Here is a 23,632-nt window from a genome sequence, read left to right as displayed (position 1 = left end):
CTTAATACAAAATTTATTCTTGGATGCTTCGTATTATGTCTGCGTGCTCCCAAGATGTTTAGGTTTTGTTTTATAATCCTCATTGCTGTTAAGTCATGTCTTCTAAATGAAATTCAGGTTGGGGTCGGATGTGGGGCTTTGGCATAGGATATTCTCTCAAACTTCCCCCCCACCCACCTCTTTCTCTCACTTTTTCCTCCCTCCTCCCCTCTCTCTCCCCTTACCAGGTTTCTCTCCCCTTTAACTGATTTCTCCTTGATCTCTTTCCAATTCTCCATACTCAAAATTCACCTGCTAAACTTTTTTTTTTTTTTTGTATTTCTAATTGGTATCTACAACACCACATTTTGTAAATTATTGCTCACCAACTGTCCATGTGCTCACTTAGACAGAAATCCTGACCAGGACGCTGCAGGATGAAGTAATGAACGTCATTTCTAAGCCAAAACTTCCAAAAACTGGTGCCTGACCCTCCTGCTTTTTCTATCAAAGTGACCATGGGTGCCTTGTCTTCCAGAAGGTGCAGGAGCTTTGAGTACTGGTTTTATAATTAAATTTCTCATCTTTTGAACAGTTTTATGTGTGTCTATAGTCAAATATACTAAGATGCTTTATCAAGCCTAACTGCTACTCATAATATGTTGATCTGGTCTTGGTTATATAATGTAATTTATTCTTAGTAGAATATTTTAAATTAATGCAGATACTTAGTTAATGCCAAAGGACATTTTCTTCTTGAAATTGAAAATATTTCTGGTATTAGGGTTGGATAAATACATTAAGCAGAAAATGGTTTCTTTGATTTGTTTTTGGCTCTCTTCCATAATTGTTAGAATTCCACTTAACATTCTTGGCTGTCAATAAAGAGTCATGAATTACAAGAGCTTAAAAGTTAGCCTCTTACAGTTGAGATTATGATTCATCAATAAAAATGTTACATGTTAATAGTTTCTAGATTGATTATCATCACATAAAAGACCACATTAGGTTGTGATCATCTATGATTACATCATATAGTGTGAAGCACTGCTTGGGCAACAACGTGATGATTTCCTATTTTCTCAAATTATTGCATGATATCATTTCACCTAAATTATTTGCTCTTTACATTGAGGGGAAACTAAGAGGAAAAGAAAAAAAACTCTTAATGCTTAGCTTATTATCCAAAGTTTTATCATCATATTTATTTGTGGATCTATACAAGGTTCTTTTTTAATACCCGGTCGATCAAAGATGATAGAACTAAATTTGCTGGACTGATTGGAAAGATGATACACAAGAAAAAAAAAATGACTTCTATTGTTTGTCCCTTAGGATTCATTTGGTCATTGCATTATGACTGAAAACTGGTTAGGAATAGTGTTTCTGAAGATTAGATTCTGTAAGGCAGCCAACAGAGTACCCTCTTTCTATCTTATCGTATCAGAATAAATTAATCCCCTTATTGGCCAAAGTAAGAGAAACAAACACTTACTGAGTGTTTAATCACTCTTCATGTATGAGCCCACTATTCTCCTTCAGATCATTTGGCTCTATAGCTGGCTCATCTCTGCATTGGTGATTCTTGATCCAGTCCTTTCCTGGACTACATTACTTTTTATTCCTCATCGATGGCTGTTTTCCTGCTACAGTGGCAGAGTTGAGCTGTTGTTGCAGAGATCATATGGTTGCAAATCTTAAAATATTTACTATGTGGCCTTTACAGAAAATGTTTGCCAACCTCTGGTTTAGATAAAGTTCATGAGTCCTAAAATGAAAATGGTATTATTTGATTCACTCTATTTTAGTTTTCATGAGATGACACAATACTTTCCCCCGTGATCTGGCATTTCTCTAAATCTCAGTCCAAGATAAATAATTCTAACCATGGAGTATGTTGTTTCCAATTCATTCAACCTTATTTCAAGTTAAGAGAAGAGATAGATGTCTAGTTATTACTGTATTAAATACTATGTGAATTCTCAGAAGCCTACAACAAAAATGCCATGTTTCAGGTTTCAAAACAGCTCATCTGGGACTAGAACAGGGGAAGGAGTTTTGATGCACTTTTTTAGAATTAGGTTCTGAATATCACTGAGTCATAAGGCGGGCCACCCCATTTTGCCTTTACTGGAGAACAGCAAGCATTGCCAAGAAACTGTCAGCACCCCCTTTTCCTCCCCCACACAAACTTAGCCTAATACAAACGGCTCAATTCCAACATCTATACTCAAGCTCAGTACTTCTCAGCTTTCTCTTTCCCCTGTGAAAAAAGAGCAGTGATTGTTTTTGCTGCTGCTTTAAACAGTGAGTCTGATGGAAAACCCTAAAACAAAAGGATTTCCTCCTCCTAAAGTCCTTTACAAATTATCTTGTCTTATGATCCCACCTTTTGCATTATGCTGGATATTAGCAAATCATGTGAGTTTAAAAGGGGGTCTGGAAAAGTGAGAGTTCCAGGGACTTCCGCCACCTTGATAGAAGGGACGTTCAGTAGGGTTCAGGAGGCCAGAGCTTGTTTGAGCTGGGAGAGAAATGGATTCCTTCTATCCTCTGCTGTCTGAAGAAGCCCTATGAAGATGGGAGTGGAGTTATGGATTTAACGAAGAACTTGTCTATAGGACAATGTTTCTCTGGGAAGGACTGGAAAGGATATCTAAGGATGGTTGGGGAATTCTAATCTTGAAAGTTCTCTCAACATAGGATTTCAGCCACCGGCCTTAAAAGGTTTGGCTATAGATTTTCTTATAGTCAGGGTAGGTAGGGATGGGGGTGTGTGGGTACTTTCAGTTTGGTGACTCTGGGCTAAGCCTTTGACAGTGGACTGAGCTGATCTTTAAGCAAGAAAGCACAGATACACCTTGGCTCATCACCAATGGGACAGGCATGGTCCCTGTGTTGGAATGTGGCTACCAGAGTGGACTTAACTCTGAGTGTCTTAGTTTCCTAGAACTGTTGAACCAAGTTACCACGAGCTGAGTGGCTTAAAGTAGCAGAAATGTATTCTTTCACAATTTTGGAGACTAGAAGTCCAAAATCAAAGAGTTAGCAGGTTGGTTCTGTTTTGGAGGTTCTGAGGGAGAACTTATTTCCATGTCTCTCTCTCAGCTTCTGGTGATTGTCAACAATACTTGGAATTCCTTGGCTTGTAGATGTATCACCCCAACATATACTTCTGTCTTCTCATGGAACTTTCCTCTGGGTGTCTGTGCTGTGTCCAAAGATCCTGCTTCTTATAAGGACACCAGTCAATTGAGTAGAGCCCACACCAGTCAATTGAGTAGAGCCCACCTTAATCCAGTCTGTCCTCATCTTGACTTCATTATACCTGCAAAAACCCTATTTCCAAATAGGGTCACATGCACAGGTCCTAGGAGTTAGGACTTGAACACACCTTTTTTGGGGACACAATTCTACTCCTATGCTTAGCATGGATTTTTCAAGGAGGCCCATGCTGGTGAGCCAGATGGTTTCTCCTATAATCTTCTGCAGAAATCCGACACATCACGTGCTGACTAGTTGTGCTTCTGGGACCCAGAACAGTCTGGGAAGTCCCTCTGCCCTCCTCCCATGACACTTCATGCTTCACTCTTCCTCCAGGCTTCCCTTACTTCTTTCCCCCACAGGGTTGTGTCCAGGGTCTGGCCAGAAGCCCCTGAGTTGCCATCAGCTGATACCTTTTTATTGATTGCCCTCTTGGCTTTGGAGAGAGCAGGAGACTTGAAGGGTGGTTTGAAATTCTAAAGACTTCACCAAACAACTGCAACTCTTACCTCATGGGCTATATTTTGCAACAATTAAAATAAGAAATCATGGGTGGTGACAGCAGGTCTAGTGTTTGGGTTTCTGCATTCTGAGTCTAAAGATGATAAAGAACATTTTTTCATGTGTCTGTTAGCCATTTGTATGTCTTCTTTTGAGAAGTGTCTGTTCATGTCTTCTGCCCATTTTTTGACTTGATTATTTGTTTTTTGGGTGTTGGGTTTGAGAAGTTCTTTATAAATCTTGGAAATCAGCGCTTTGTCTGTACTGTCATTTGCAAATATCTTCTCCCATTCTGTGGGTTGCCTCTTAGTTTTGTTGACTGTTTCCTTTGCTGTGCAGAAGTTTTTATCTTGATGAAGTCCCGAAAGTTCATTTTTGCTTTTGTTTCACTAGCCTTTGGAGATGTATTTTGAAAGAAGTTGATGTGGCCAATGTTGAAGAGGTTACTGCCTATGTTCTCCTCTAGGATTTTGATGGATTCTTGTCTCACATTGAGGTCTTTAATCAAATGGCTAACAGACACATGAAAAAATGTTCATTATCATTAGCTATCAGGGAAATTCAAGTCAATACCACATTGAGATACCACCTTACACCAGTTAGAATGGCAAGAATTGACAAGGCAAGAAACAACAAATGTTGGAGAGGATGTGGAGAAAGGGGGACCCTCTTACACTGTTGGTGGGAACACAAGTTGGTACAGCCACTTTGGAAAACCGTGTGGAGGTTCCTCAAAAAGTTAAGAATACAGCTACCCTATGACCCAGCAATTGCACTACTGGGTATTTACCTGAAAGACACAGGCGTAGCGAAAAGAAGGGCCATATGCACCCCAATGTTCATAGCAGCAATGTCCACAATAGCCAAACTGTGGAAAGAGCTGAGATGCCTTTAACAGATGAATGGATAAAGAAGATGTGCTCCATATAGACAACGGAATATTACTCAGCCATCGGAAAGGGTGAATACCCACCATTTGCATCAACATGGATGGGACTGGAGGAGAATATGCTGAGTGAAATAAGTCAAGCAGAGAAAGTCAAGTATCACATGGTTTCACTTATTTGTGGAACATAAGGAATAGCATGGAGGACATTAGGAGAAGGAATGGAAAAATGAAGCGGGGGAGATCAGAGGGGGTGTTGAACCATGAGAGACCGTGGACTCTGCGAAACAAGCTGAGGGTTTTAGAGGGGAGGGGGGTGGGGGGATGGGTTAGCCTGGTGATGGGTATGAAGGAGGACGCGTACTGCATGGAGCACTGGGTATTATATGAAAACAATGAATCGTGGAACACTACATCAAGAACTAATGAAGTATGGTGACTAACATAACATAATAAAATAAAATAAAATAAAATAAAAATAAAGATGATAAAGAAATCTGGGAGAAGAGGTGGCTGCATTGGATATCTGCAGAGTGTTCCAAAACCCATGATTCCTCCAAATGGTGCAGATGCACACAGACACCAAGCCATCAGTTGGCTCTTTATGTGACACATCAAGGAGTGAACAAAACGACAGCTGATTTAGAAATCCTAACTGGTGAACAGAGCTTGTTATAAGACAACATGAGGAGAAATACTGTGACCTTGTCCTTCACAGAAGGAAGAACAACCTTAACTATTAGTCTGATTTAAAGTTGAGACCTAGAGGTTGAGCTCAGCTCTACCACCCACCAGCTGTGGCTTTCCGAAAGGAGCTGGTGGAGAGCTACACAGAGAGCTCACTTTGTAGATGGAGCAAATATAGAAGGTCTCCCGGCTGGACCACAGTGGGGTGGGACCACCCGTGCCGGGACTCGAGCCAGTTCGTTCTCCCACCCTGCTGATTCCTCTCACCGGAAGGGCTGGGGAGGCCATAGAGTGGAGTGGAGTTGAAACTCCTGCTTGATTGTGCCCACTGTGATTTTTAGGGTTGAACAGTAGCAGGGCAGTAGTAAACAAAATGCTTTTGAAGGTTAAAAGTGAAAAAGGCAACAAAGTACTTATTGGATCCCATGGAAACTAACATGTAAGATACTGACCCACTAGTTTCTTCCTCTGCCCCATTACCAAACCAAATGAATGTAGTTGGGCTGGCAGCAACCTGTGTTTGAAAAACCAAATTCAAACAGACAAGTGAGCAAGTAGACAGATTATGTTACCTTGATCCTTGAACCAGCCTGGATCTGCGGACTATCCAGCTCTTTCCTCATCTGTGAAATGGGCAGAAAAAAGTATTGCCCTCCTATGGCTTTTGTGAGGTACACAAAGAGAGCTCTTAGAGCATCACATGGTGCATAACGAGTGCTCATTGTGTGGTTGTTGTTATGAAGTGGAAATCTCTTTGCATCTCTCACACGTACCAGAGCCTCTTACTTAAAGGATTTCTATCCACACTTTATTCATTTATTACATTTGTTTACGTGTCATGCTGTAAAAGTAGCATTTGCTCCCAGTGAAAAATTTAGAAAACATAAATGTAAAAGAATCATGTATGAGCACTGTTTTTGTTGCATTTTAACCTTTTAAAAATGCATACATTGTTATTTTTATAAAATTGGGATCATACAACTGTTTTGTATGCCTATTTTTAAATTTAATATAATATGTCATGTATCTTATATACATATAGTATATGTAATAAAATTTCTCTAGATCGTTAGGTATCTTTTGAAAACAAGAATGATTTCAAGCACACACAGGGAGAGCGCCACGTGAGGATACAGGCGGAGATTGGGGTGATGCTTCTACAAGCCAATAGATGCCCAAGATTGCCACCAAACCCCCAGAAGCTGGGAGAAAGAGTGGAACAGATGCTCCCTCACGGCCCTGAGGAGGAACCAACCCTGACGACACCACACTTTGATCTCGACTTGCAGCCTCCAGAACTATTCCAATTCAAGGATAAGAGAACATCCCAAGATGGCTTGAACTCCATCATCATGGGGCTTGCTAAGGGCGGAATGGATGAGGCATTGTCAGTGACTTCAGCTCTCGTCCATCACACATTGACTTTCCAAAGCACACCAACCAAGAAGGCAGATACTAAGTAGGCTTGTTCTTTATCTTCTGTCTTCTTGACAACCGAAACTGTTTTTACAACTAGAAGATCAACCAACCAAGCAAGCAAGCAAACAAACAAAACCAAGAATGGCCAGAGATCGGGAAGGTAACATCTGGATAATTTGGAAACCTTGATGGGGTTTTTGTGGCAGGGACCAGTTGCATTTGTTTTTACATGGAAAGGTGACTGTATTTTAAATTCCATACCCTCCGTTTTTCTGCCTCTTCTGATGCGAATTAATAGCCATGTATGGCGTGTTGTCTTTCTGAACTTTTTAGTGTTTTCCATTGGTCTATCCTATAGAGGTTTTGCATATTTTGGGGCAGATTGCTGAATACTTGATATTTTCATTGATAATTGATTTATTTAAATTATTTTACTTTGTTTTTCCTTTTTTAATTTAAATTTAATTAGCCAACATATAGTACAACATTAGTTTCTGATGTAGAGTTCAATAATTCATCAGTTTCATATAACACCCAGTGCTCATAACATCACATGCCCTACTTAATGCCCAGCCCCCATTTACCCCATCACTCCATCCACCTCCAGCAACCCTCAGTTTATTTCCTATAGTTAAGAGTCTGTGATGGTTTTCCTTCTTCTCTGTGACTTCCCATTCAGTTTTCTCTCCCTTCCCCTCTGGTCCTCTGTGTTGTTTCTTATATTCCACATATGAGTGAAACCATACGATAATTGTCTTTCTCTCATTGACTTACTTCGCTTAGCATAATACCCTCCAGTTCCATCCCTGGTGATGTAAATGGTAAGCTATCATCCTTTTTGATGGCGGAGTAATATTCCATGGTGTACAGATACCACATCTTCTTTATCCATTCATCTGTCGTTGGGCATTTGGGCTCTTTCTACAGTTTGGCTATTGTGGGCATTGCTGCAATAAATATTGGGGTGTATGTGCCCCTTCGGATCGCTATATTTGTATCTTTGGGGTAAGTACCTAGTAATGCAATTGCTGAGTCAGAGGGTAGCTCTATTTTTAACTTTTTAAGGAACCTCCATACTGTTTTCCAGATTGGCTGCCCCAGCTTGCATTCCCACCAACAGTGTAGGAGGGTTCCCCTTTCTCTGCATCCTTGCCAACATCTGCCATTTCCTGACTTGTTAATTTTAGCTCTTCTGACTGGTGTGAGGTGGTATCTCATTGAGGTTTTGATTTGGATTTCCCTGATTCTGAGTGATGTGGAGCATTTTTTCCTGTGTCTGTTGGCCATTTGTATGTCTTCTTTTGAGAAATGTCTATTCATGTCTTCTGCTGATTTCTTCACTGGATTATTTGGTTTTTTGGGTGCTGAGTTTGACAAGTTCTTTATAGATTTTGGATATTAGCCCTTTATCTGATAAGTTACTTGCAGATATCTCCCTCTATCCCATAGGTTGCCTTTTGGTTTTGCTGACTGTTTCCTTTGCCGTGCAAAAGCTTTTTATCTTGATGGAGTCCCAATACTTCATTTTTGCTTTTGTTTCCCTGCCTTTGGAGATGTGTCTAGCAAGAGTTGCTGCAGCCGAGGTCTACGAGATTGTTGCTGTGTTCTCCTCTAAGATTTTGATGGATTCCTGTCTCACATTTAGGTCTCTCGTCCATTTTGAGTTTATCTTTGTGTATGGTGTAAGGAAATGGTCCAGTGTCATTCTTCTACATGTGGCTGTCCAATTATCCCAACGTCATTTGTTGAAGAAACTGCTTTTCTTTGGGATTTTCTTTCCTGCTTTGTCGAAAATTCGTTGACAACAGAGTTGAGGGTCCATTTCTGGGTTCTCAATACTGTTCCAGTGATCTCTGTCTGTTTTTGTGTCAGTACCATGCTGTCCTGATGATTGTGGCTTTGTAATAGAGCTTGAAGTCCAGAATTGTGATGCCACCAGCTTTGGTTCTCTTTTTCAACATTCCTCTGGCTCTTCTGGATCTTTTCTGGTCCATACAAATTTTGGGATTATTTGCTCCAGCTCTGTGAAAAATGTCAATGGCATTTTGATAGAGATTGCATTGAATGTGTAGATTGCTCTGGGTAGCGTAAGACATTTTAACTAATATGTCTTCTTCAAATCCGTGAACATGTAATATTTTTCCATTTCTTTGTGTCTTCCTCAATTTCTTTCATAAGTGTTCTTTAGTTTTTCGAGTATAGATCCTTTTCCTCTTTGGTTAGGTTTATTCCTAGGTATCTTATGGGTTTTGGTGCAACTGTAAATGGGATCGATTCCTTAATTTCTCCTTCTTCTGTCTCATTGTTAGTGTATAGAAATGCAACTGATTTTTAAAAAAATCATATTGATCACTTTATTTAATATCAATCTATGTTCAGCAAAGGCTGGATAGCAAAACATTTAGGTTTATTTGCAGCTTCCTTTTTTTTTTAATTATGTTATGTTAATCACCATACATTACATCATCAGTTTTTGATGTAGTGTTCCATGATTCATCGTTTGCGTATAACACCCAGTGCTCCATTCAGTACGTGCCCTCTTTAATACCCATCACCAGGCTTCCTCATCCCCCCACCCCCTCCCCTCTAGAACTCTCACTTTGTTTCTCAGAGTCCATAGTCTCTCATGGTTCATCTCCCCCTCCGATTTCCCCCCTTCATTTTTCCCTTCCTGCGACCTTCTTCTCCTTCTCCTTCTTTCTCCTTCTCCTTCTCCTTCTCCTTCTTTCTCCTTCTTCCTCTTCTTCTTCTTCTTCTTCTTCTTTTTAACATATAATGTATTATTTGTTTCGGAGGTACAGGTCTGTGATTCAACAGTCTTATACAATTCACAGCGCTCACCATAGCACATACCCAACTGATTTCTGTGCATTGATTTCATATCCTGTCACATTGCTGAATTCCTATATGAGTTCTAGCAATTTGGCGGTGGAGTCTTTTGGGTTTTCTACACAGAGTATCATGTCATCTGTGGAGAGTGAGTGTTTGACATCTTCTTTGCCAATTCAGATGCCTTTTATTATTTTGTTGTTGTTGTCTGACTGCTGAGCCTAGGACTTCTAGTACTATGTTGAACAACAGTGGTGAGAGTGGACGTCCCTGCTGTGTTCTTGACCTTAGGGGAAAAGCTCTCAGTTTTTCCCCATTGAGAATGATATTCTCAGTGGTCTTTTCATAGATGGTTTTTATGATACTGAGGTATGTTCCCTCTATCCCTACACTGTGAGGAGTGTTAATCAAGAACGAATGCTGTACTTTGCCAAATGCTTCTGCATCTATTGAGAGGATCATATGGTTCTTATCCTTTCTTTTATTAAAGGGATGCATCAGGTTGATTGATTTGTAGATGATGAACCACCTATGCATCCCAGGAATAAATTCCACCTGGTTGTGTGACTAATCCTTTCAATGTACTGTTGGATCCTATTGACTAGTATTTTGGTCAGAATTTTTGCACCCATTTTCTTTTTTAAAAAATTTTTTTATTGTTATGTTAATCACCATACATTACATCATTAGTTTTTGATATAGTGTTCCATGATTCATTGTTTGTGCATAACACCCAGTGTCCATGCAGAACAAGACCTCTTTAATACCCATCACCAGGCTAACCCATCCTCCCACGCCCCTCCCCCCAGAACCCTCAGTTTGTTGTTCAGAGTCCATCGTCTCTCATGCTTCGTCTCCCCCTCCGATTTGCCCCCCTTCATTCTTCCCCTCCTGCTATCTTCTTCTTCTTCTTTTTTTTTTTTTAAGATTTTATTTATTTATTCATGACAGAGAGAGAGAGAGAGAGGCAGAGGGAGAAGCAGGCTCCCCGCAGAGCAGGGAGCCCGATGCGGGACTCGATCCCGGGACCCTGGGATCATGACCTGAGCCGAAGGCAGACGCTTAACCATCTGAGCCACCCAGGCGCCCCTCTTTTTTTTTTCTTAAGATATATTGCATTATTTGTTTCAGAGGTACAGATCTGTGATTCAACAGTCTTGCATCCATTTTCATCAGGGATATTGGTCTGAAATTTTTTTCGTTGGGGTCTCTGTCTGATTTGGGGATCAAGGTGATGCTGGCCTTATAGAATGAGTATGGAAGTTTTCCTTCCATTTTTTGGAACAGTTTCAGAAGAATAGGTATTAATTCTTCTTTAAATGTCTGGTAGAATTCCCTTGTGAGCCCATCGGCACTGGACTCCAGAAAGCTAACTGCACAAACTTGCCTTGCTCACTGAGACTAGACTGTTTCGGCCCTGTGTTTGGCCTGTGCTGTGCCTTCTGCCAGAAAATCCCCTGTATCAACCACCTTCCCCCACTCCTATCCCATCATCATCTAAGGATCCTTGCTACTCCATGTCTGGCCCCAACATAGAGCTCACATGGAGGCCGTGCTGAGTTTCAGCTCCACAACCTGAGGAATCTGAATCGTTCTGTGACAAGGTCTCCAAGGATTCCTATGCTCTTTAAACTGTGAAAGCACCATCGGGAACTCCTCCTCATCGATCAGTATTCAGCTCAGAGGCCTCCTCCTCCGGAGAGGCCCCTGCCCTGCCACCCCACCCCAGCCTGCAGCAGGGACAGTTAGAGAGACGGGATGGCCCAGCAATGAGAGCACATGCCACCTTCAGGAGCACTTCCAGTCCCCGAGCCTCTCTCTCCTGCTGCCTGTGACTCTGTGGGAGGACACGTAGTATTTGCCGTGGTTCCCACCGGTAGCAGCGTCGGCTCCATCAGGTAGGACGTGCGTCCCCTTGGAAATCCTCCCCCTGCACTCCAGCCCCTCCCGAAGCTGCCCTTGGGGTCCCTGTTGTGGGAGCAGCTGGGAGGTGAGACCATCTGCTCACGAGGGCCGTCAGGGACGGTGGAAACCTGGCAGGAGCCCGAATGGACAGGCCTTCTCCACGCCGCACTCCTCAGAAAGCGGGCTCCCCACTGCGTGCAATGGGTCCATGCCTTGCTGACTCTCCTCAGGGCCCCACGCAGAGATTTCTCTAAGGGTTCCTTGAGGACGCCCAGACAACACACAGCGATCTTCCAGAAGGTGGGAGTCTTTCTTCCTGCCTCTCCTCTGACCCCCCAACTGCCCCAACACAGCCCCGATCTGTCCTCCCCCTCCATCTCCATGATGACCACCCCAGTGCCAGCCCCCAGTGTTCCATGCAGACCCCGTGAGCCCCCTCCCAGAATCCAGCCCCATCTCCCCCTCCCCTCGTTCCCTTGTCCCCAAAGCCACGCAGATCTGTGCAGAACACACATCACAACCGTGGCCAGCCACCAGCCCCTGTCTCCAGGTCTACACCCGCCCCGGGTGTCTCTACCCTGCACGAGGGAGAGCTCTGTGCAGGGGCCCTGCTGCCTGCCCCCTTCCCTCTCACCTGTGCCCGGTTTCCCCAGCCCGGGCAGCACAGCCCTGCCTCGGCCTTGACACTCCTGTGCTCCCTGCCTGGAACATTCTGCCCCCTGCTCTCCCAGACTACCTCCTGTGACCTTCATCTCAGCCTGAATGTCCCCTCTGGTTGTGGCCCCTGACCCCTGTAGTCATCACCCTATTGGAATTCTCTGCAGAGCAGAGATTGCTATTCCTTGTCCACTTGTTCTTGATTCCCTGGCCTTGCCCCCACTAGGACAGAAGCCCTGGGGGTCCTCGGGCCCCACCCCATGCTGCAGGACAGCGCTAAAGACATCTTAGAAGCTGCAGAGATACTCACTACATATGTGGGTGTGAATGAAAGCAAATAATACACACAGGCACACTTCGGATCAAATAGAATCATGAGTGCTCGTCCTTGTCCAAATTGCTCCTGGACCCTTTTCTGCCTGCCCTGTGCCCGAGGCTGACTCCCCTACCTGCACTCAGGCCCTCTGGAGGCTGCCTCCTTGCCCAGCAGTCCATGGAGGTCTGGATGGCAGAGGGGGGCACTTTGCCCCATTCCTGGGACAGCCCCCCCACTGGGCTCAGCAGATGCCACTTCCCTGTCCTCCCTCCAGGCCCAGGGGTGGGACCGCCTCCCCCTGTGGCTGGAGGCTGGGAGCCCCTTCCTTGGTCCTGCCCTACTCCCTGCTGCAGCTGGGGACTGTCCCCGGGCCTCTTCCTCCAGACCGTGTGGGAGAAGCGCTCCTGCCTGGGATCTTCCCTCGTCCATCGGGACACTCTGCTCTCTGGGCAGAAGATCAAGGAGACTTTCCTCTCTTTACACATTACACACACACGTTTTTTTCCTTTCAGTAATTTATTTATCTACAAGCAATTAATGAAATTGTCAATTCTGTTTTTACATTTTCAGGTACTCACAAAACAACTACAAGAGTCTAGATTCTGCATCCTGGGGCGTGTGCGTGTGTACGTGTCCACGTGCATGGGAATGTATGCTTGTTATCGGGAGAAAACTTTGTATTTTGACTGCTTAGAATACATAAGTGTTAAACAATAAATAGTATCTTAAACAAAACAACAAAGATTAAGAAAAAAATCACGGAACAAGGAAGAAATGGTTGCAGATTCTTAAGCTTTCCTATCTATAAGTTTAAGATTAAACAAATCCCATGAATTTAGGACTAAAATAAGAATTAAGGACTAAAATATGAATTCATAAAACAACTACAATAGTCTAGATTCTGCATCCTGGGGCATGTGCGTGTGCACGCGTCCACGTGCATGGGAGTGTATGCTTGTCATCGGGAGAAAACTTTGTATTTTGACTGCTTAGAATACATAAGTGTTAAACAATAAATAGTATCTTAAACAAAACAACAAAGATTAAGAAAAAAATCATGGAACAAGGAAGAAATGGTTGCAGATTCTTAAGCTTTCCTATCTATAAGGCTAAGATTAAACTAATCCCATGAATTTAGGACTAAAATAAGAATTAAGGACTAAAATATGAATTCATAAAACAACTACAATAGTCTAGATTCTGCATCCTGGGGCATGTGCGTGTGCACGCGTCCACGTGCATGGGAGTGTATGCTTGTCATCGGGAGAAAACTTTGTATTTTGACTGCTTAGAATACATAAGTGTTAAACAATAAATAGTATCTTAAACAAAACAACAAAGATTAAGAAAAAAATCACGGAACAAGGAAGAAATGGTTGCAGATTCTTAAGCTTTCCTATCTATAAGGCTAAGATTAAACTAATCCCATGAATTTAGGACTAAAATAAGAATTAAGGACTAAAATATGAATTCATAGAACAACTACAGTGGTCTAGTTTTGCATCCTGGGGCGTGTGCATGTGCATATGCCCACGTGCATGGGAGTGTATGCTTGTTATCAGGAGAAAACTTGGTATTTTGACCGCATAAAATGCATAAATGTTAAACAACAAACAGTATCTTAAACAAAACAACAAAGGCTAAGAAGAAAAAAATTGCAGAACGAGGAAGAAATGCTTGCAAATTCCTAAGTTTTCTTATCTATAAATTTAAGACTAAACTAATGCTATGAATTTAGGACTAAAATATGAATTCAGAACTAAAATATGAACTTAGGACTAAATTGTGAATTTAGGACTAAAATTTGAATTTAAGCTAAAATTTGAATTTAGGACTAAAATTTGAATTTACGACTAAAATATGAGTTTTAGGACTAAAATTTGAATTTAGGACTACACTAACTACGTCATACAGCTTGAGTGAGATGTTGTTTTGTTTAAGTTTTTTCTCTCTCTCTTTTTTTAAGGCAATCACATAAATACTGAGTTATTTCTGCGGAACTGTAACCCTAGTCCTAGAGCACAGAAATGGTCTTGTTTGAAAGTCTCTATCTATGTCCACGATAGAGGATGTCTTCAGTCCCAGTGCCATTAATTTAAATCCGACCACCATACCGACAGCAGAGAGTTCTAAAGCGTCCGGCGGGGAAGCTGTGTATTCACGACAATGTGGACAAAGCTCTAGCTACACAGTCCGCGATGGGCTTCCACCGCTATCCTGCGGAGAGTCACTGTGGCGTCAGTTCCGAAAGAGGAGCCGTTTCCCTAGAGAGAGAGCCATCAGACGTTCTTCACGGAGCTCCGCGCAGATGCTGGGCCGGGCTTTGGCTGCCCAGAGCCCAGCTGCCCTGAGCCCGGTCACCCTTGCAGGCGACTCCGGGTCCCGGGGCCCTCACGGTGGGCCTTCCATCCCCCCTGGGGGCCCGATGACCCCAGGGACCCCCGGACACTTCCCAGCCTGCGTGGGCTGTGGGCGGAGCAGCAGGACCAAGAGGGTCCCTCAGGACAGGCCGGCAGCTGGACTCCACTCCGGCTAGCATCCACCTCAAGTGCTCGTTCTCTTTCCTTAGCTCCTGGAACTCCCTCTCTCTGGATACAGCTCCCACCCAGCTCTTTGCGACTCTGTCCTGATGGAAGAGGACCAGCTTGCGATACTGGGAGGTGGTTGTCTCCAGCTCCTTGCCCAGGTCTTGGGCCATCTTCTTGTAGAGGTTGCGAATCTGGCACGTGAAGTTCATTTCTCTGTACGTGCTGGCCAGTTTCTTCTTCAATTCCAAGCACTGAGCTTCCGCTTGAAAGACTTTTCGGTGAAGTTGCCCGATGTATTGGTCCTGTTCATCCAGGGGGTTCTGAAGTTTCCGCTTCAGCGGCTGAATCTCCCTGTCCAGCTGTGAAGTTTCCTTCTGCAAAGAGGCTTTCTGGGTTTGCAGGCTGTGGATTTGTCGTGTCAGCTCCGCGATCTCTTGCCTTTCTGCCCACAGTTGTCTGGCTCTGTGTTGCTGTTCCCCTTCGGGACTTGGAGGGGACCCAGGGCAGCCAGCATCCTCAGGGACGCCCTGCAGATCCACTGCTGCCCGATGGGCGGGCTGAGCGCCATTCCCTGCTCCCCTCTTTGGCTGGACTCCCCGGGTCCCGGCACCGGCGTGCTCTGCAGGGAGGTCAGGCGGGGGGACGGCCTGCAGCCCGGGTCCGGCCCTGGACGGGGACCGGCTGGCTTGATCTTTCGGGACCAGCTCCACGCATGCCTTCGACGGCTTCAGGCTTTCTTCCCCCTCCTTCTCCTGCCCTTTCTGCCTCCATCTCGAAACTTCTTGGTTGAGCGGTTCGGGTCCTTCTGGAAAAGGAGTGTTTTCACTCTGATCCTTCGTTCTTTTTGTCAGAAGCTGTTCTCCATCCTTCTCCGATGTTCTGAGGATGGGTTTTTCCCCGGGGACCTGGGGCAGGTCGGGAGGCTTGCTCAGTTCCTTCAGTGCCTTGCTCAGAAAGTTGACAGTGTCCGTAACCACCAGCCTGCTCAGCTCTCTGTTCATTGCCGACAAGCACAGGGCTTGTAACGAGGGAGGACTGGCCACCACCGCGGGCGGCCTGAGGGCGGCCTCGGCTTGTGTGGTTGGGCCACTCTCCTCAGGGCGGGCTCCACACACTCCGTGGCGGGCAGAGCCCCTGTGGCCCAGCGCCTTCGCGCTCCTTCGAGGGAGTCGTCTCTTCACTAGGAGACCCAGCAGCAGAGTCCATACGAGCACCGCCAAGGGCAACATGGGGAGACTCGGGCTGTGTCCCCCGCTTCCAGAAATCAGCTGCAGCGCCCCCCACAGGTGCTCCCACACCAGCTGGCAAGTGGATCTGGCGGCCAAGAGGGGGCCCTCCATGGCTGCGTCGGGCTCCCCAGCTCTGTCTCCAAGTGCCAGAGTCCTGTGGCCGCAACTGACCACTCAGAAGCCTGTGGAGAGTTCCACCTATGAGGTCAACGGTGCCCGGCAACCAGGGCAGAGCAGTTGGGCCGGGGGAGGGGAGGCCAGCCAGGTTCCAGAAAACAGTTGCCCCTGACTTTGCCGTGAAGTAGAAAGTGGTCTCAATCACACAAGCCCTGGGGGAGGTGGGAAGGGCTGATCCCGGCCCGGAGCTCAGCCACTCAGGCCCACCTGGCCCTACAGCAAACCTCGGGGCTCAAGGCAGGGCCAGGTCACGTCCGTCCGTGCGCACAAGACAATCAGGGCAGAGTGTTCAGGCCTCCTTCCCGGGCGAGGCCCGTTCTCCTGATCTGAAGTTTCCCTTGGCTTCAGGGACTCCTGGTCCTGTCTGCAAAGGTCCCTGGGATCTCCCTCCATTTTTAATTGCATCACATTAATAGCCTTTTTGATTTCAACACGAGCCGATTTTAGTTCTTTTGTTTCTCCAGAAAGAGATTCTGTAGTGTCTTCTATGCTTTTTTCAAGCCCATCTATTATCTTTATAATCATTATTCTGAACTCTAGTTCTGACATCTTACTTAACCTCCATACTGATTAGGTCCTTGGAAGTCAGTACTGCCTCTTGTTCTCTTTTTTTGAGGTGAGTTTTTCTGTCTTAGACCATTTTGTCCAGGAAGAATAGATGAATGAAAGAACAAAATACCACAATGACAGCAATGACCCCAGAGAAATAGACACTAAACAAATCAGAAGAGATCTTAAACTAAAAAAAAAAAATTGAAATTAAAGAATCAAAAGGAGAATATAACCAGACAGGTGAACAGAATAGAGCAATACACTGGATCCTGTGTGTATTTTGGTCTGTTTGTTAGAAAACTAGATCCCCAAATTGTAAAGTAAGAAAAACTTACGTGTGTACAATAATAAAATTAAATACAGCGAAAGGATAGAATGTAACTGTAGAAATGAAAATTAAAAAAGAAAAAAATGAAAAAAAGAAGAAAGGAACATAAACAGGTGAACAGAACAGAGCTATACATTATATCCTGAGCGTATTTTGTTCAGTTTGTTTGAAGAAACTACATCTCAAAATTATAAAGAAAGAATAACATATATATACAAAAATAACATTGCCAAGAACTTTGTTAAGTACCCCAAATAGTATTATTGAAATTAAGTGGATGACAGACATTTTCTTTTTTTTTTTAAGATTTTATTTATTTTGAGAGAGAAAGAGAGAGCACACACATGTGTGAGTTGGGGAAGGGGCAGAGGCAGAGGGAGAGAGAGAATCTCAAGCAGAATCTATGCTGAGCACAGAGCCCCACGGGGGCTCGATCTCATGACCCTGAGATCAAGACCTGAGCCTAAACCAAGAGTCGGATGCTTAAGCAAATGAGCCACCCAGGTGCCCCCAGACATTTTCTGGAGATGCAATTAATTAATACCATGAAGTATTTCTGGGGTTCACTCCCTTCAAAATGTCCCCCCTGGTTAACAGTGGGTGAGGGTTTCTTGCTTCGCTCTCAAGTGCCACTTTTCTCCAAGGCAGAGATGTTTTCTTATCCTTTGTGTCTCCACAGTAGCTCTAGCCTCTGGAGGCCCCCGTGCTGGGGGTGAAGGCTGTTTCTGCATCTGAGTCTGACCTGGGGTCTCCCCAAGTTACCCAGGAAGACACTCTCAAGACTGGAACACGCAACAGTGGGATAGAAGACACAGCCTGCGGGTGGGGGTAGGAGGCAGGACCCCCCCCCCCCATGGTGGTGTCTGTGGCTCTGGTGGAGATGGGGGCCTCCGATCGGGCCCACGAGTGAGGCGGTGGGGGGCGAGCGCCGTGTCTGTGAGGGGTGACGGCTGCAGCCAAGGAGGGCGGGGTGCGGAGCTCTGCGGACCCTCGTGCCTCCACAGGGTCAGGGGCTGTCCCTGTCCCTGGTCAGGCCTTGGCCCTCTCCTCACTCTGCAAGTGTGTGGCCACGTCGGGAAGCCACATGTCCCCAAGGGCCCGTGTGGTCCCCAGGCGGCGAACCTCCTCTGAGGGCCTGGCAGCCACAGGCAGAGGACACCGAAGCTCTGTGGCCCCCCAGAGCGAGCGCCCCTGGGCCGGCCATGAGCCCGGGGCATCTTCCATGAGCCCAGGCCCCGGGCGCCCAGGGCCACGGAACTTGTCCTGAGAGCCACGGCGTGAGGCGGCCCCGCAGAGGCTTGGCGCTGTTTGCTCATCTCACCCCTGGGGAGGGTCAGGGGGGAGCCACGGAGAGCAGATCCAGACTCGGACCCCCAGGACCGGCAGAGAGGAAAGACAGGGGGGTGTCCACTTGCTGGGGGGAGAGTGTGGCGAGCGCTCAGGGACCAGCGCCTGGGGGATGGTTGCCGGCCAGGCCCAGGTGTGAGGACTTGCACGGGGGGAGTAACGCACGATGTCAGCCGGGGTCTTGCCCTCCCATCGGGACCTCGAGGGACACATCTGCCCACCTAATACTTTCCGCTGATGGGAGCAAACTCAACCCACCACCCACAGGAGAGCGAGAGCCCAAGGTGACCAATCTGGAACATGCCCGAAGCCTTGTTGTAACTGAGGAAAGGGCAGGAGGAGCAAGGGGGGTCCCCAGCGTCAGGTTCTGGGTGGGCCCTGTCCCTCCGGGGCACAGGGGCAGACAATAGGCAGTCCCCGGGCAGGTGGGGAGCGCAGGGGGAGGGGGTGTCCGGATCAGGGCTCAGGCATGGCAGAGACCAGCAGAGACAGGTGGGCCGTCACCATCGATGAGGCTCTGCGGCCGCAGAGCTGGGCCCCGGAGGCCGGGTGGGTAGCAAGGGGGATGGTGACAGCACCGCCCCGTCACCAGGGTGACCTCTGAACCCCTCCAGCTAAGATCCGGCCCGGCCTCCAAGGCGGGGCTTGGTCTGTGAGGAGAAAGGGACACAGAGGCAGAAGGAGGGGTCTGTCCAGGTGAGCACCGCCGTGGGAGCACGTCCTCTGGGGAGGAGGCTGCACTTTGCACCTGCTGCATGGTCTAGGATGTTTCCAGAAAGGTTCGCTCCCTAGGCCTGGCAGGTGCAGTGGCTGGAGATTAGAAGGAACACACAGGGCTTTGGATTTGGAGGCCTGGGCGTCCTGCCTTGGCCTCCTCACAGCAGACCCCACTGCGTGGGACTTTTAAAGTCTTCTTCCTTATCTTTCCTTATCTGTGAAGCAAGGGTAATGATATCTCACTTCCGGGGACGTCGTCAGCTCGGGGGACCTGGCCCCAAGTGCAGACCCCAAAACAAAACCTCTGTTCTGATGGGAGCCGGTGTCTCTTTTCAGTAGGAGGACGACTCAGACCAAGAGACCCCATTTCTGTGAGCTGCAGGACGGGGCACGCGGGGAATCGAACCTCTGGCCGTAAGAGGCTGCGGGCGCCAGCAACAGCATGCAGGACGCCTGGCCCGAGCAGAGGGTCGCACTGAGCTTCCCACCCGGGGGCCCTGCGTGACATCGGTGGGGAGGCACGTGTCCCGGAAAGTCAGGGACGGAGGGAAGAACTCTGCATCTAGGGGTCGTTAGGACTTCATGAGAACGTGAGACAGAATCCTCATGGTGAGACTAGCTCATTTCTTCACAAAGCTGCCTCCGTTTTCAGAAGAAAAAGGTAAAAAAAGACCACAGCTATTACACTCGACTTGCAAATAAATACGAAAAAGTGCCAGTGGGTAAGATGGCTTTATTGGTTTGCTCTCTTCACGAAGGAAGACATTAATCACCTTTTTTTTTCCTGAAACTTATATTTGAAATGTCTTTTCTGAATTTGCACGAGGTGGTGGCCACTAAGAAGGCCACTGGGCCTCCTGTGGTGTCAGGCTTGGTCTGAGACCTGCGACATCCTCATGCAAACAGTGCAGCCACTTAGGGTCGTCTTTCAGCTCCAGGGTGGGGAGGGGGGCTGGGAGGCCCTGGGCTGGAGGCGCTCGCACCCCCTCCCGCCACCCCCCTCTGGGAGAGGCTAAGAAAGGAGAGCCACTTGGCAGAAATAAAACACAAGAGCATGGAGTCTCAGCAGTGAAGAACGGCCCTCATGCTGAGTTCGGGATCTTTATTCTTTAAGACATCAGGCCCCAGGCCCTAGCTTTCAGGGAAGGGCCTTGCCGGGAGCAGGGGGGGAGAAAAGCAGGGATGAGCCACAGCAGGCGAGGACGCAGGCAGGGTGCCCCGAGTGTGGACGGTCATTTCCCGGGGTGTCCAGGGCCAGTGGACGTTGCTTCAGAATCTGCATTCTGGAAACAAAGCACAGGCATGCATCCCCATGACCGGCCTCGACCTCACCCACTGGTGCCTGGCTTCTCAAGGTCAAGACAGGCTGCAAGGTCAGTGCCTTGGCCTGCGTTCTCCCCAAGTCACTGGGAAAGCGTTGAGCGTCTGACCTTGCGGAGAAAAGCCATATGTCCCACCAGAACTTAGGGATTCAGGCAGGTGATAGAAAGGATGGGCCTTGGCAGGGCCGCTGTCAGCACCCAAAGGAGAAGGTCTAACCCCCGACCCCCGCTGAGGGGCCCCAAAGACTGGGGACAGCCCGCAGAGAGGCAATGGACAACTCCCTCCTGGTCCCGAAGCCTTGTCTGGGCCTCTGCCCGGATTTGCCAGGAAGGGGGAGGAGGCCCGGGGCAGCGGGCAGGGGCCCCATCATCGATCCGGATGCTGGCATCAGCTGGAAGGCGGCTCCGCTCCCTCACGCCGGGGGACAAAGGGCGCGCGTGCTGATTCCAGGAAGGTGCCTTGCGTCGGCGCCTGTGTCCTTCTTAGAAGAGGAGCTGGCACCTGGATGGCCAGGTGGCTTCTAGCAGACCTCGCGGCCCAGATGTGGGGTGGGACTGACGGAGCCAGGGCTGCACACCCCGCCCACCCCACCCCGCCCCCGCGTGTGCGGACCCCTGCTTGCGGCTGAGGAGGGGGGTGCATCTGGGTGGAGGCAGGCTGGGGGAAGGTGGTGGGGTGCGGGGAGGCACCGGGGCCGCCACTGTCTGTCCCGCCAGGAGCACGTCACAAACGACAGGGCTTTGTTTGCGGAAGGTCGCTCCAGACACTAGCCCAGCTTCCCAAACCTGTGCATTTTCCACTTCGCTCCAGGAGAGTTTTTAAACCAGCCCCCTGGACGTAGCGCCTTGACTTTGAGCACATTTTCGAAACGACAGCTTTAGAGTCGGCACAGACCCCTCAGCAGAGGGACAGCAGGCACAGCCCCGACTGAGGCCTCCGCCGACGGACAGCCGCGGCGCTGGGGGCCCTGCCCGGGCGCGCGTGGCCTCCGGGGACCCAGGGAGGACGCCGCGCCCGGGGGCCGCTCACCTGTGTCCTGCAGAGGCGTGAAGCACCAGGGCACCCCGTGGGTGCTGGAGTCGAAGCAGCAGCCCCGACCGGTGCACTGCTCGGGGGTGATGCTGGGGTGGCCACAGTCCACCCTGTCCTTGGCCGGCACCTCACACAGGTTCGACGCTGTCCCAGACAGCACCCGGTCAGCGCGGGTGGGTCTGCTGACTTCAGTTTGCCAGCCCGCAGCCTCCCCCCAGCTTCCGAGTTCAAAGCAAAGGACCCCCCGCACCCCAACGTCTGCTTGAGGAGGGCGCTCTTCCCGCAGAAGGTTTGACTTGCCCTTGGGAGCTCTGGGCCTCGGCCAGGGTGCCCCTCGCACTGTGTGCCCCCAGGGCCCGGTCGGGGGTCCATGGGCCGCGGTTCCTTCCCGCTGGCCCTCTGGGGGCCCCCAAACCCAGAAACAAGGTTCCCCTCCCCTGTTTTATCAACACAAACTGCTCCCTTAAAAAAATGAATAGTGTAATAGGAGACAAACACTTAAAACAGAAAACCACAATGCGTGCTGTTTTCCCTTCCTTTTCCGCGTCTCCCTGTCCCCCAGTCCCTTGGTGTGTCCCATCTTTCTGGCACATCCTTCCGTCCTCAACACTTGGTTTTGAAGCAAGCCTATGTTGCTCAGGTTCTGCAATATTTGCCTGGTCACTTAACGGGGTTTTCCTTAGGAAAACAGAAACCACAGGAAATCCCTGAAATCCTCTTCTATTCCTGCCACTGGGTAATTCCTCATTCCAGGGGTTCCCGAACCTCGCTCGTGCTGGGATCCCAGAGACACTGTGGCGTGGGGGGGGCACATCCCGGGCTGCAGGATGTGCAGAGCCGTCCGGGTGACTCTGGCGGGCACCCAGGCTGGGAGCCACTCCCTTTGGCACCTGATAAGAGCCACACCTTAATTTCTTCAAACTTGGGTGGATGGGACAGCCACACCCCTCACCTGCAGGTGCAAGGCCAGGGCTAAGTGGAAATTGTCCGTGCGCACTGAAAACGTTCTGAAAGAGACCGTATTCATTGGTCTTTCTGTTTGGTAAATGTGCCCACACAGTGTGTCAAGACCTATCTGGTAATTCAGAAATCTGTGGCCAAAAAGGCAATGGGGTGGTAGGGTTGGCAGAGGCTGCCAGCCAGGCCAGGCTCTAACCTGGGTTCTAACCTGGTCCCAGCACCGACTGGGAGGGTTGCATGCAGTCAGTTACTAACTTTCTGAGCCTCGGTCTCCTTGTCTGTAAAATGGAAACAACAAGACCCAGTTTGTAGGGCTATTGAGAGGAACCCTGTGCATCTGGTAAATGGCAGTTACTAATTAACGTGGGGGCCTGGTCACCTTCCTCGAGCCCCCACACGGCCCCCAGAGCCTGCATCTTGCGTCCCTTTTCCTCCTCCTCTGCCCTCCCCCCACCCGCCACCAGCCCCCTCCTTCCCACGGCATGAAGAGGAAGCCTGAGCAATACTCACACAGGCCCTGGTACGCTGCTGACCAGCTGGAGGACCCCAGCACCAGGACCACCACCAGCAGCCAGAGCGCTCTGGCCTCCATGGTCACCGGCGGACGGGCTCTGGGGACCCGTCTGCTCGGAGAACGTGCCGCGTCGGCCAAGGGGACGCATTTATACCCTGGTGTTTGTACAGGTACTCTGGCTTCTGTTTGCTTGGGGACGGCCCTCCCCTCCTCTGGTCGCACCTACTTTTCCCTGCGCAGGACTGTGAGCCCCCGGCGGCTCATCTTCCCGAAGGGGGACAGGCCAGTCTGACCCCACCACCGTGGTAGCAAGCCGGCTGAGAGGCCAGACTCCAGTCTCCAGTTTACCACTCCTCTCTGGGGAGCTGGGCTGTGAGTCCCAGGCTGGCCTGGCCTGGGGGAGAGGATGAAGGCTCCGCGGGGGGCAGGACGGCAGCCAGAAACCCAGCCAGGAGCAGCCCATAAGGCGCCCTCCTCAGTGA

The 23,632-nt window shown here is 48.4% G+C and overlaps 1 protein-coding gene and 1 pseudogene across 1 annotated transcript; both read right to left on the bottom strand.

The window, feature by feature from the left end:
• Positions 1 to 16,311, bottom strand: part of LOC123842502 (splicing factor, proline- and glutamine-rich-like) — a 164,321-nt pseudogene extending 148,010 nt beyond the window's left edge.
• A 3,878-nt stretch (positions 16,312 to 20,189) lies between these two features.
• TFF3 (trefoil factor 3) lies at positions 20,190 to 23,257 on the bottom strand. Its single transcript, XM_064578563.1, has 3 exons — positions 23,147 to 23,257; positions 21,674 to 21,820; positions 20,190 to 20,604 (listed from the first exon to the last, which is right to left on the bottom strand). Exons 1-3 carry the CDS (start codon positions 23,226 to 23,228, stop codon positions 20,591 to 20,593), a joined length of 243 nt encoding a protein of 80 aa, XP_064434633.1. The 5' UTR covers positions 23,229 to 23,257; the 3' UTR covers positions 20,190 to 20,590.
• Between the last annotated feature and the right edge of the window lie 375 nt (positions 23,258 to 23,632).

Source organism: Mirounga angustirostris, unplaced genomic scaffold (assembly GCF_029215605.1).
Source record: "Mirounga angustirostris isolate CCGP_5_RB_7025 unplaced genomic scaffold, mMirAng1.0.hap1 SCAF_1, whole genome shotgun sequence".
Taxonomy (NCBI): domain Eukaryota; kingdom Metazoa; phylum Chordata; class Mammalia; order Carnivora; family Phocidae; genus Mirounga; species Mirounga angustirostris.
Note: the sequence above shows the minus strand (reverse complement) of the source record. Positions and strands in the feature narration are given on the sequence as shown.

Bases quoted from the DNA above. Each gene is read 5' to 3' on its own strand.
- TFF3 (XM_064578563.1), bottom strand. From the start codon at position 23,228: ATGGAGGCCAGAGCGCTCTGGCTGCTGGTGGTGGTCCTGGTGCTGGGG. The intron at 21,821-23,146 runs GTGAGTATTGCT...TGTCTGGGACAG, and splicing joins AGCAGCGTACCAGGGCCTGT to CGTCGAACCTGTGTGAGGTG.